Source organism: Rhea americana, unplaced genomic scaffold, assembly GCF_003343005.1.
Source record: "Rhea americana isolate MKP2758 unplaced genomic scaffold, rheAme1 scaffold_15, whole genome shotgun sequence".
Taxonomy (NCBI): domain Eukaryota; kingdom Metazoa; phylum Chordata; class Aves; order Rheiformes; family Rheidae; genus Rhea; species Rhea americana.
Window position 1 is genome coordinate 4,101,772 of NW_028185594.1, and position 12,705 is coordinate 4,114,476.

Sequence of the window (12,705 nt, forward strand, 5' to 3'; positions counted from 1 at the left end):
GGGGAAGATAATTTTTATGTATAATACTTCAAAAATACTTCAAAAGGATAAATTGCATGGACTTTCAGGTGTGTCTGTATGTTCATCAGTCCCTGAAATGTATATTTTTACAAACCAGTTAATGACATCTTTGCAGAATAATTCTTTCATCATACCATTGAATGTTACCCCCCTCTCCACCTCCTCCGCTCCCCCCCCCCCCCAAAAAAAAAAAAAAAAAAAGTGAGCTTGGTTTCCCTTTGGCTAATCTGGTATCTAAAAGCGCTGCTACTGGAACCATGTAATGTGTGCAATGAAGTTAGGTCACTGATAATTTTTTAAATCCTAGGTGCTCTCTTCTTGTAGTGTCTGGGATTGGGCAGAAGGTGTTTGTGATACTGAGCTAACACCGTCAGGCTTTCAGTTGTTGAGGCTGCCTCCTCTTAGCCAGCTGTCTGACAGTTGTTCAAACTCAGCAGCAGAATATTTAGAATAGCAATTCTCTGTTGCAGTGTGGAAGTCTAGGTTTTGGGGGACTGTGATAGGAGGTAAGAACTGGTTTTGAAGGCTAATCCTGGACATGTAAATGTTTAAAAAGAGTATGCAGCATGCTGCAGAAGAACTGTGGTGTTGGTTTCATTTTACCTTGAACTCAGATGCAATTAGGTTTACATCAAAGGCTGCTCAATAGGAAATTCTTGTTTTGAGCAATTAAATTGGTAAAACAGTGATCCCTATTGTCTGTTTTCCTCCACCCTCTCTAAATAGATCACTCAAGAGTTAATTATGAATTTTGTATTTAGGTGTTCTCTTGCCCTCTTCAGAAAATTGCACAAATTATTTTGTGCAGCTTCTTTTTGTTGTTCTTTTTTCCTACTCCACCCCACCCACTTTGTTGTTAAGTAGCTTTGTGAGGATGCTGATGAAATGCTTTGATATTGAGAAGTTTAATAGGAATACAGCTTTTGTTTCAGCTTCACTCCCTAATTATATAGTCCTTTTGCTTTTGTCAAGCTATTGTTTGCAAAGTTAGCACTGATGTAATTGTAGGGACTCTGATTAGCAAGTAGTGCTAGATCCTCTTAGCTCAAAGTAAAATACCTACCATCTTTCAGGATCTACATAAAAAGAAAAAAAAAATCAAAAAGCCTATTTTTTCACATTTGCTGTAGACATAAAAAATACAGCATTCATACTTTTTTCCTTTAAGTTAAGGAATTATTACAACCTTAGAGCCCTCAGATGRCAGTTTATTTGCTAGATAATGGAGTTTATGCTTTAATATTAGATTTTGACATGTGGTAGAAGTTAATGTAGGACTGGGAAAGACCAACAGCTTTGTTCATTTTTACTATTAAAGAAAAGTAAGTTGGGCCTGCTGAAAATGTTTACAGACATCACCTTGTGTGCTGTCTCTATTCCTTTAATTGTTTGCTTACCCTTCAATTGCTTCACTTACTTACTGTGAATAAAGTGGTTGGTTCTTATGTCTTTCTTCCCATAATCCTTTATCACAGGTCCTAGTGCCACCAATCTTATAATAGGCTCCATCGCTGGTGCCATCCTGGTAGCAGCTATTGTCCTTGGGGGGACAGGATGGGGCTTTAAGTAAGCAATGCCGCATGTCTTCTCTTCAGTGGCTATGGCATTTCTATTTCTTGCTTACATCACTAAATTTTGAGTTCCTGCTACAAGATTTAACCAAAAAAAAAACCAAACCAAATATAACAAACTTCTTTAAAGAGAAAGAATTGTGCATGCACTGAGGGAGAGGAGGAAATGGATTCAAGACACAGATATCATCAGGGTGCAAAGTTGAAGAACAATTAGAGAAATAACTTAACTAACACTTAACAAGCAAGATGTATTTTTTTTCCTCACTTTCAATTAGTAGTGTCATGGTTTTCTTATCACAAATTGACTCTAGGGGTTTAAAGAAAAAAAACAAAACCCCAAAGATACCTATTTTGAAGAATGTTGATTCTGAATACAATAATATTTTAATAAGCATTTTTATAATCATAACCTTTACAGGAAAATGGTAAATGGTGGTAGTAAAGGAGTAGTTTTCAATAGTAAAAACATATTACAGAAGCAGTTGTCTCAGAAGTACCAGAGCCAGGTTTTGTTGGTCATTACTAATTATCATCATTGCTCACTCGCATCAAATTCACAAATTTATATATATAATTTTTTAAATTTCAATTCAGGATTAGAGACTATTATGAAATCCTGAACCATCTCCTGAAACAAATAATTCTCACTCATTTCTACTTTAATATAGTATGCTACTCTTGATAGTTATAAAATAGTCATTTCACTTATAACTGTTAAAGCTAAGAGTCTTGTAAAAGAGGTATTAAATTCTATCTTATTTTTGTGTCAAGTCTACTTAGATACATGTTCCATATTTGATAAAAAGGATCCAAATTTGAAACCAATATTTTTAACTTAAAATTTGTAAGAGTGCTAAGCATAAAACAAGTCATTGAAAAGCAATAGCAACTTGAATACTCTGAGAAATACTATGAATCAAGATTAAGCCATAGTACAACAATAATTTATAGTTCCAAAATAAACATTTTTCAATAACAATTTAAAGGATTACAAACCTATATATTCATTTTCCATGTCTAAGTTAAGAAGTAACAAAATTATTCTCAATTTGTTTAAGAAGGTCATCAAAACAGAAGTCCGTGGTCAGGTCATATTTATCTTCTCATTCACTATGAAAGGTCACCTGAAAATGTTTTGGTTTTTTACTTGTTTTTTGACGGTTACATTTTGGTAGTGTCCAGCAGCATTAATTATGTATGCATTTAGAAACAAATTATTTCTAAGTGTCTTTTAGCCCAGCCAAAACCAGAAAACAGATTGCCTTTGCTTCTGCAAAAGTCCTCCTCTCTCTACATGTCAGTCTTACCATTTTTTTTAAATCACTGGTATATGATCTTTATTGGCCTTTTAGTATCTGTAGATACACTTACCTTACCTTAAGCTGTTTTATCTTTTTTTTTTTTACAGCTTCTCTTCATTTATTGCATAAATAAATTTATAACTAAGTCAGCCTTCAATATTTGTATATTACTACAGGCAGCTCTTAGCAAGATAGCTTAATACAGTCATGCATCTTTTCCGTTGTTCCTCTTAAAATGGTTGAGATTAATATCTTCCAGATTTATAAACAGTGAGATAATGGTTCTTTAGTATTTATGTGTTTTTGATTTGTTGTGTTGCTTCAAATATATGTTCAGAGACAAATTCAAATGAAGTGTATATTTTAGAGTATGCAGTTACAGATTTGAATCTGCATGGGATACCAAAAAACAAAATAATAGGGATTCTTTTCTCTTGATGGATTAAAAAATTTAAGTGTAAAAGCCCACACTGGGTCTTATACTTTTTACAAACTCTCAGGACATACTAGACACATTCTACAGTATTAATTAATACAGGTGCATTTAGACCCTTTCTGCCATATCCTAGTAGATGAAGATGATAGGAGAAAGTTGCCTGTTCACCTAAATAAGCAACATAAAAATACTTTAGTTGCAGAACTGATTTTATTTATACTTCATTGCAGCTAGCTGTAAAAATAATACAGCCAAATTTTCTGCAAGCCTTGTATTAGCATTCCTATAAAAATTCTTGATTTTTTGAGAACAACAGATTAGAGTTCTATATGCATGCATTTTTAAAGTGATTAATATTAAAAACATTGATATTACAAGTTTCTATGGGAATTAAACAAGCTATATTTCAGTGGAAAAAAGAAATGACAGATTATACTTCTGGACTGGTATTAAAGAGATATGTCTTTTACTTACTTACATACACTTTCCAGGCACAGAGATCAGCACTTGCCCCTAACTAATACATTTGTAATATAAAAGGTAATTTGTTTAAAATACAGTAGAAGTCATTAATTTTTTAAAAAACTTAAATTTTAGGCAGCTTCTTGCTCTGAATCTTTATAAGCTCTCTTGTGCCATAGGAACCTTTGGCCTAGACTGAAGCTTTTTTAGAGCTATGCTGCAGTACCTGCTAACACTTCTGTAAATGTTGGTCTGAGTGGTGTACCCAGGTGCAGCTTGGGCACACTTGTACTTGAGAATTTGCAAAAACACAGATCTTTACAAGAATCCTTCCCTGTTTTAATAATACAATATTTAATTATTAATTTCTTCTTCGTGCTCCCATCGCAAACTACTGTCACAACTGTTCTGCTTTGCATCCTAGTGTTATTCCTTTGCCCAAATGAAGAAGTTTGTTATCCCGATACAAGATGCATATTGGAAGAGTCTCTTGAAGCTGGTATTCTCCAAAGAGCAAGATAAAAAAAAATGTTTATTCTGTAGCAGAACCTCAAATACACTGGCCTGGCCTAGCTCACAGCTTGAAGTGCATGTTTCTTCTTGGGGACAGAGGGGAATTGACAAAAGACTTGTACAGAAGAGGGCTGCTAGACCCTCCCAACACTTTGCTTCAGATATATCTGGAGGGACAGATGATGATAAAGAGGATTTTAACTTTTCCTTTTTAAGCAAGTGGTATGTTTAGTCTCTACAAATATGAGAAGAAGGTAGCTAATGCTTTACAAACTGGGAGATGTGATTTTTTGTTTCACAGGTTATCAGATGTTCATATGTACATACGGTACTGTGGTGTCAAGTCCAAATCAAACGTAAGCTGCGACTAAGCAAACTTTGTTCATGAACTGAGGTGAGGGGGGTCGAGGGCGGCAGGGGGAACTCGAAAAGGTTTGATGAAAGTTTAGGAAAATGAAGTAAAAACTTCCAGTTTCAAGAATGAATCCTAGATTAAGTTTTATAATCAAGTTAATATGTGGATAGAATAGGAGGAAAGAAAAGACTTACTGACAAAGTTTTAGGGGACATAGAGCCTGGTTAAATGCTTCTGGTGGTTTAGAATTACAGGCTGCGAGCAGAAACCTTGTTAGGAAGCAGACTTTACTTCAGCTGAGCCTAGCTTAGTCCTTTTAAAGCTGTTGGTGTTTAGTTTGCTGTGAGGAAATTGTCCATGTGTCAGGACTGACTTTAGCTGTGCCGGTAATATATAGAAATACTGCATTCATGAGAGCTGAAATTCATTCAATGCAGAAAGACTGCACAGGACTTAATATACAGCATTCGAGACAGGACTGATACAAGAAAAGCATTTTATTATGAGCAGTTCTTACCTGGGTCCTCTGCGTTGGCTGCAGTCTTGGTCTCAGGGGCCTATATTCAGTTGTTTCTGTAGCACATATATACTGCTGCAGTAGCTTTACAAAAGTCAGTCAATTAAATGTTTCTGTTGCTGACTTAAAAGTGCAACACTATTAAGGCAAATTTCGATAAATAAGCAATACTGCTGAGAGGCAATGCTGATGTAAAATGATGTGATGTAAAATGCATATATGAAAGACTTTCCTTCCTTACAGTCATCAGAAGGTGAAAGTGGCTGATAAAGAAGGATAAAGAGTAGCAGACTGTAGGTGCAATTCTGTTGGTTCTTAGCCAAAGTTTTGTTGTTGTTGTTGTTGTTGTTTTTTTAACTGAGAATTAACAGATGGACCAACAACTTACCCAGTCCTTACAGATCCCATGTTTTTAGCTGGTCTGCGCAGATGCCCAAAAAAATCCCAGAAAAAGTCTCTGCAAAATAAGGTACTGAAATGCTAATGGGGAGTTTTGTCAGAAGTATGCTTCTGTCCCTTACCAGTGTTTCCTTAAAACATGTACTGCGATTCAGGTGCAATCATTACCTCCACAAGAGTCAAACTTGAGTAGTAGTTATTTTTTTTCCTCTTCAAACTAATACAATAAATGGCAGGTCAGGATATTTTAAACTGCTAATTTTAGCTCTTTGCTTTGTTAATCTACATCAGTTTACAATAAAAGGTCATTAATTTAATCCCTTCTTCAGCCTTTGAACTTTGCTTTAGGAATGCATATAGAAACATTAGCTATTTGAAGAGATTAAAATACCGATTTTGAACAAGTCTTTAAATACTTCTGTAAAACTTTATTTTTTTATGACAACACACAAGAAAGCAGAGACTCACAAGCAAAAACATATTGCACAAATTGCATTCTTAATTAGTTGGAGGGAGCAGAACAAATAATGGTGTTTCTTGTATATATCATGCCTTTTAAAAAAATGAAATTTCCTTTTTTGATTTTTTTTTTTTTTATCCATAAAGGAAGATCACGTTACAGACAGTCCCATGCTACACCATTACAGTGTAGTATGCTTTCTTCTGATTCAGGACTATCTGTAAATCTGTTTTTGTCCCAAGACTTTTTGTTGTTGTTTTCTTGTTGAATTACAGACTGAGAGGCTCAACATTGTTATTTCAATATGCCTTAAAATGTTAAATGCAAAAAGTTAATGTTCTATAAATTCTACGTAAAACAAAGAGCTAGGAAGCAGCATCAAGTATCATTTAGGTCCCCCCACATCTTGTTTGTTTTATTGCAGTGTTTAAAGATAGCATATTTGCTTTTTCTGATAGAGGTAGAGTTTTAAAGGAAACTAGCTGTGATATATAATTGAAAAAAAATCCAAGAAGTTTTCTGAGAGGTTAAACAGGAGTAGGAAAATGATTCAGAAGTGACAACCACAGGCAAGGAAGCCCTACTTCAAAACTTAAATACTTAAGAAAAAAGCATAAATGAAATTAGTGATGAGCTAAAAGCTTATAGTTAGTCTGTTCTGAGGATATTACAAGATCAGTAACAACTAGAAATGGTATCCTGTGTGCATTTAAGTGTATTTTTTTTTAGCTACTAGTGACCATCTTTAAAAAGATAAAATACCACTATTACAAAAATGTAAATTGAACATTGAAATTCTATTGATTGCTAAGGGAGATATTAACTTACCACATAGCTTAGGCTGTGCTGGAACAGTTTGTGAAACAGCCTTCAGCAGGCACTAGCGCAAAGCGGGCTGCTGTGTCTGTGTGCTGGAGGAGCGTGTTTCAACACGAAGCAGGCTGCTTCCCAGGGCAGCGCCGCAGCGGGGATCTCCAGCCCGGCTGTCCCACCTCTGCCCTTCAGCGCCAGTTACAGCTGATCAGGCCTGCGTACGGCCCTGCTATAAACACGGGCGCTGGGGACACACCTGAGCCAGGGTCAAGAAGATTTTACGGAAGCGTGCTTAAAGGTTAGCTGTTCAGAAGACTGCCTGAATGCTGATACATAGCTTCAAAGCAACAAGACTACTGTCATCACTTGGCCATAAAAAAAAAAAATAATTGTTAAAGCATGTCAAGAAATCAGGGTGGAATTTTGGTTTCTGCAGGGCACTGCCTGACCACCTACCTCAGTTAAGTGCTGAGACCGCAGAAAAGAGGAGGTGGATTCTTAGTTAAGTTACACACATGTACTGCTTTGCCTTGTTGATGCTACCTGCTGTTCGGTGTTTCAGAGGCTGCTTCAGGCTCATACCTTAAATGTCCTTTTAGTTCGTCAGATGCTTCTTTCTCACACAACCGTGTTAGCAGAACATCCTAACTGAAGAAAGGTAATAGTTCGATTAGTACTATTTTTTCTGGAAATGTGTATTTCTGCTGGATGAAACTAGAAAATCAGACGATGGTTTGGACAGTTATTAGAATGCTTGCCAAGGGCCCAGGAGATACCAACTGTGTTGTCCCAAAGCCTGGGTGCTCTTGGAGCTGCAGTGGAACTGAATGTTCTTTGCTGGACTACTGTGCTGATGGAGATCAGATTAGAAAAGATGTGATTAGAAAAAGTCAAAACAGTTTGGTTAGAGGAGCTGTGTCGCTAACATTCCCATATATTTTTCCTCCATAGCTTTTATAGGGCTTACAACCCTCTTTCAATTTAATTTTTAAAAGTTCTGGTAATAGAATTTTATTCAGTATCATTTCTCATGATTTTTCCTCTGGAATATGATGGTTTATCTGGAGTAGAAGGACTGGTTGCATTACATCATCTGGATTTTTTGCATGCATTGATGATTTGCTTTAAGAGGACTGATTGGTTGCTCATCAGTGGCGTATGAACTGAAGCGTACCAGGCAGCATTTTAGAAAGGGCAGATTTTGTCCTTTTAAGTAAGTGGCAGGATAGACAGCCTCAAAGCAGAGTTTAATTCACATTTAATTAAGTTACTGTATTCAAATTCCTGATAAAAGTTCGGGGAAAAAATATTTCGCTCATCTCAAAATTACCTGTAGTATAGAGATGGATTGAGATACTGAAGTAACGTCAGCCTAATTCAAAAGAAGTGTTAGTACAGCACTGCTAGAAAGGAGGTGATTAAACAATTAATATAGTAGTATTTTAGAAATCACCAATTCCTAAGCGTGGTTTTTATTTTTTTTATACCAAAATGAAAGCCCTTGTAGCCAAGGGATGGAGGGTAGTTGCCTTTTGGGTATATCATTAGTCACTTAAACCCCCAGCAGACCTTGCACATGATATACATATAAGCATTGTAGCAGCAGTAGTAGTTAGCAGGGCTATAGAAAATGCTGGGGTTGGTGTATAGTTTTGGGGAATTTATGAATTCCTGTTCTGTATTTTTGCATGTTAGTTTGGTGGCAGTAGTGGTGCATATGCCCAATGTTACAATTAAATGCATGAGCCCCTCGCTTGATGCCCCACATAAAGCCAGATACTGGGGAGGTGGCACCTAACTTTTGTTGTCGCTTTGTAGTGTCTTGCTGTTTGGGATATCAGTATCGCAGGAGACTGGATATCAATATACCAGCTTGCTATCCACTATTAATATTAAATTCTAATCACCCAACTTGCAAAGCTGTCCAGTCTCCTTCGAGTGCAATGTCTTTGCTGTATTTTGTGCATTACTGAGATTCACAGCATCTGGTCCATGGTGTGGTAAGAGCTCACTGAGGCACTCAATTTTTCCTCTTAGTGGAGGACACAGACTAAGTTCTGGTGAAGCCGAAGATGGGCACCTGCTATAAGCACTCACACGTGCTTTTCTGTATGCACTGCTGGGCATTTTGACTCATTCAGTTTTGGTGTGCGCATGCTTTCGTGGCCTAGTGGGCGCACATGCTACTACGGTCAGAAAATTTCTACAAATTTAGAGCAACACTTGAAGTGCTACAGAAGTACTTGAATTCTGCATGCCAGCATGATCTTGAACTGCCTAAGGAAATTCATAATTGATACAGAAAGCATGCAAACAGATTCTTTAAATTGTTACAGCTTAGAAAAGTTACCTTGTTGAACTGTCTCAGTGTGAGCCTTTTACTTTACTATGACCTTAGTACTGCATTTTGTTCCTATTATACCTAACTGATGTTTTGCATTTTTCTCTTTTCATCTCCTTTTGATGCAATCTGGAAGAAATGTCAAAAAACGAAGGTTCGATCCAAATCAGCAAGGTCCTATCTGAAGAAACTTGATTCAAAAAGCTTCTCCTTGCACTACTGGATTTTGGGTATGATGTCTTTGCTGTAGTTGTGCAGGAAATAAATCAGTAAGGAAGAACATAAAAAAACAGTAACAATAGGCACAATGCTGGGGTGTTGGGAATTGGGGTGATAGAAAACTGTCCTTTTTGGAGATAAGTATGAAATACTTCTTCCATTCACCTTTCTGTTGTTAATGTTAACAGACAAGTGTTATAAGAAAACAGTTTCAAAAATCAGTTTTGTTCTTTTTTTTTTCTCCAACCAAGGAGGAGAAACAGACCAAGTGCAATAAGAGAACTGTTTGAAATAAAGAAATAGCAGAAGATTTTTTTCCAAACCTGCTGGTACTCTAACTTTCCTTGAGTTCGCATGACTTCCTTTTTCTTATCAAAACTCCAGTGGCATGAGGAGCTAATTTTCGAAAGGGTAACCTGCATGGCTCACATACAAACAACCAAGCTAGCAAGCTGACCCCAAGCAGAATCTGCAGCCTGATAAGTACAAACCACTGGGAACCCGATAGGCTCCAATAAATTTTCCAGCCCTGCAGCACGTTCTCTCCCTGGACTTCAGAGCTCCCTGTTCTGTGAGCTTATTGTCCACCTCGTTTCATCTCCTGGGCTAAGAGTCTGTTGGGTATGGAAGCTATGGAGTGATGGATGTATAGTTCTTCCACGAAGGAAAAGGTGTAAATATGGAAATAAGATTTTGACATATCATTTTCACAGATTATATATAGAGAAAAGAATTTCCTTAGAAGAAAAGTTCTATTCTTTATGTAAATCTATTTTTGATGTTGGGTTTCTTCTTTTTTGCTCCCCATTTTCTCTAGCATGTTGTACAGTGGGTATTCTGTGCTTACTCAAAAAAGGCAGACAATAAGCATGCAGATGCAGGGAGATCTGACACCAAACAGATGTGATCTAAAGTTTGTATGCTTGAAACCAAAAAACAATTAAAATGTATAAATGCAAATCTATGTATTGACTATAAGCCTCCTGGATTACTTTTTTGGCTGTCATGCAGATTTTCTGTATATATTGTAAGAAAGTGACACCCTCTCAAATTAATCACAGAAGTGCCAACCTTTTTTTTTTTTTTTAAGTAAACAAAACAGGGATGCATGCAGTGTAACTGCACTCATTCATTGGTTCTGTATTTCTCCTGGTTAGGAAAAAAAAAAAAAAAAAAAAAAACTTAGAATGAGCTATTCTTCTCTTCCCTTCCCCCACTGAACCAAACTGACTTGCAGAGATGACTGACATCCCTAAACCACTCCCTGCATCTCTTTGATGCATATCACCTTTCAAAGTCTAACACTAAAGTAGTATTTTGACCCTTGCTACTGATAGTCACTGTCACTAAACGTGCAAAAACTCCATATAATTTTAGAGGGTTTGTGTGTTGTAATTACTTAGCTGTACCTTGTGTTTGAACACGGATTTTTGTAGTGAGGTGCTGGGCGGCTGTACTGCACTTCTAGTAACCAGCCCAGGCGTGTCTGACTTGAGAAGGTTATGAAGACAGCTGGTTTAGGCCTCCCTTAAAGTATAAAGCCGTAAGGTCCAGCCAATCATGTACTGACTTTACTCATGTAGGTCAGTTTATGTAAGTGAAATTACCTGAAAATTCAACTGCTGCAACTGATAATCAGGATTAAAGCGTCTTCTCTATTTTTAATTTATAAGTTGGAGAACAGTAGCAATGGAAGTCCAGTTACAAGATTTATTCCATCTTTTTTTCAGTGGAAATCAGTTGCTTGAGTTAGCTTTAAGGCTCAAATAGAGCATTAGGAAAAATGCTGCAGATTTCCCTGGGACTTACAAGATCTTTTGGGCTTTAATTATATTTCATATTATGATAATGTTGAATCTGACAGTCTCACAAAACCGCAATATATTGTTTTGGCTGACAGTTATGAAGTGTTTTTAAACAGCTTTAACATAATCACATTAACACGACATGAGTTAAAGGTGCTGCACACAGGTAGTCAACAGTGATACATATTATAAATCATATTCTGAAAAATTCCTGCCTGACTTTAGGGGGAATTAATTTAGTAACAACAAATACTTCCACAGGGAACCAAAAATACTTGCAAGAACATCGTTGTTCTGTAAAACAGACTTGTTTTACAAAAAAAGAAAGACTTTACAGACTTTCTGTAAAACTACTTGGCTTGGAAACATAATCCCCAACTTCGTTGAAGTTCTGCTCTCAAAGCAAATGTGGCCACAACAGAAACACTAGTATTTACCAAAAAACCCAACCAGCCGAATATACATGAACTACCTGTGTAATAAACCTTTGAGAAACATTTCACAAAAAGCATTGTAAATGTGCGATGTGATGTTTTAAATCAGACCACAGTGGTCCCCAACTACTATGTACATATGTTAAGTGCTGGAGTAACTTTTTATTTACACCAGCAATTTCATAGGAATTGTGATTTCTTGATTGAATTTATGCTCCACTCATCAGCTGTTGTGTGCATGCGTAAGAACACGTTCGCTTTCTGCTCTGTATGTACAGAATGCAAGTGACAACACAGCTCAGAGTGGGTACAGATTAAGTGCTTTCTATTAGACAATAAAGTGTTTTAGATATTTACTTTCTATCATGCCTTTGATATGCTTTGGAGAGTACATATGCATTTATGTTAATTTGTTCATCAAACTGTCATCAACAGAATACATGGTCAGCAATGTCTCCATTTCACCCACTGTACATTTGCCTTATTTATTGGTTCATCTAGACATGAAACCACATGGTAACTGTAGAGCTCATAAGTTTGCTGCATGATCCCACTGAATTGACCTGATCCTTCTAAAAGAGAAATCTAGTAGGCAAACTAGCAAAAGATATATAGGTGCATGTTAAAAAGAAACCAATTGCTTAAGACTGGAGTTAAACAAATTTTTCTTTACTATGCAAAGATGGGTATTGCACAAACAAATTTAAGACAACTGTCTGAAGAAATGCCATAGAATACTGAAATTATGTTTTAAGCCTAATCAGTCATGTTTTATAATCATTACTGCTTCCACTGTTATTCTTTCTTTTTTAAAATGATTTGTAATTTTTTTAAAGTGCACAACTTGATGTTGTAAATCAGTTTTTGTTTGAAGTTAATACTCATTCGTATCTTGTTGCCTGCTAATGAATGGAAAATTTAACAGTCCTTGTTCTACATCTTAGAAAAATGAGTATTAAAAACTTCATGAACATGGAATGGAGTAGTTTAATTTTCAATCATTTTTCCTTCTTCTGTTCATTTTACTTAATTTCTGTGTTCAAAGTATCCAAGTT

The 12,705-nt window shown here is 36.2% G+C and overlaps 1 protein-coding gene across 5 annotated transcripts in view; it reads left to right on the top strand.

Annotated features, from left to right (window-relative positions):
- Nucleotides 1-10,496, top strand: part of ADAM23 (ADAM metallopeptidase domain 23) — a 73,507-nt gene extending 63,011 nt beyond the window's left edge. Inside the window, exons 25-27 of one of the 5 annotated variants that reach the window (XM_085299366.1) lie at nt 1,497-1,587; nt 9,329-9,422; nt 9,663-10,496. In XM_085299366.1, coding sequence (XP_085155492.1) covers nt 1,497-1,587; nt 9,329-9,377 — 140 coding nt within the window. In that variant the 3' untranslated portion in view covers nt 9,378-9,422; nt 9,663-10,496. The other 4 variants (XM_085299367.1, XM_085299370.1, XM_085299369.1 and 1 more) reach the window with 4 other exon arrangements.
- The last annotated feature ends 2,209 nt before the right edge of the window (nt 10,497-12,705 follow it).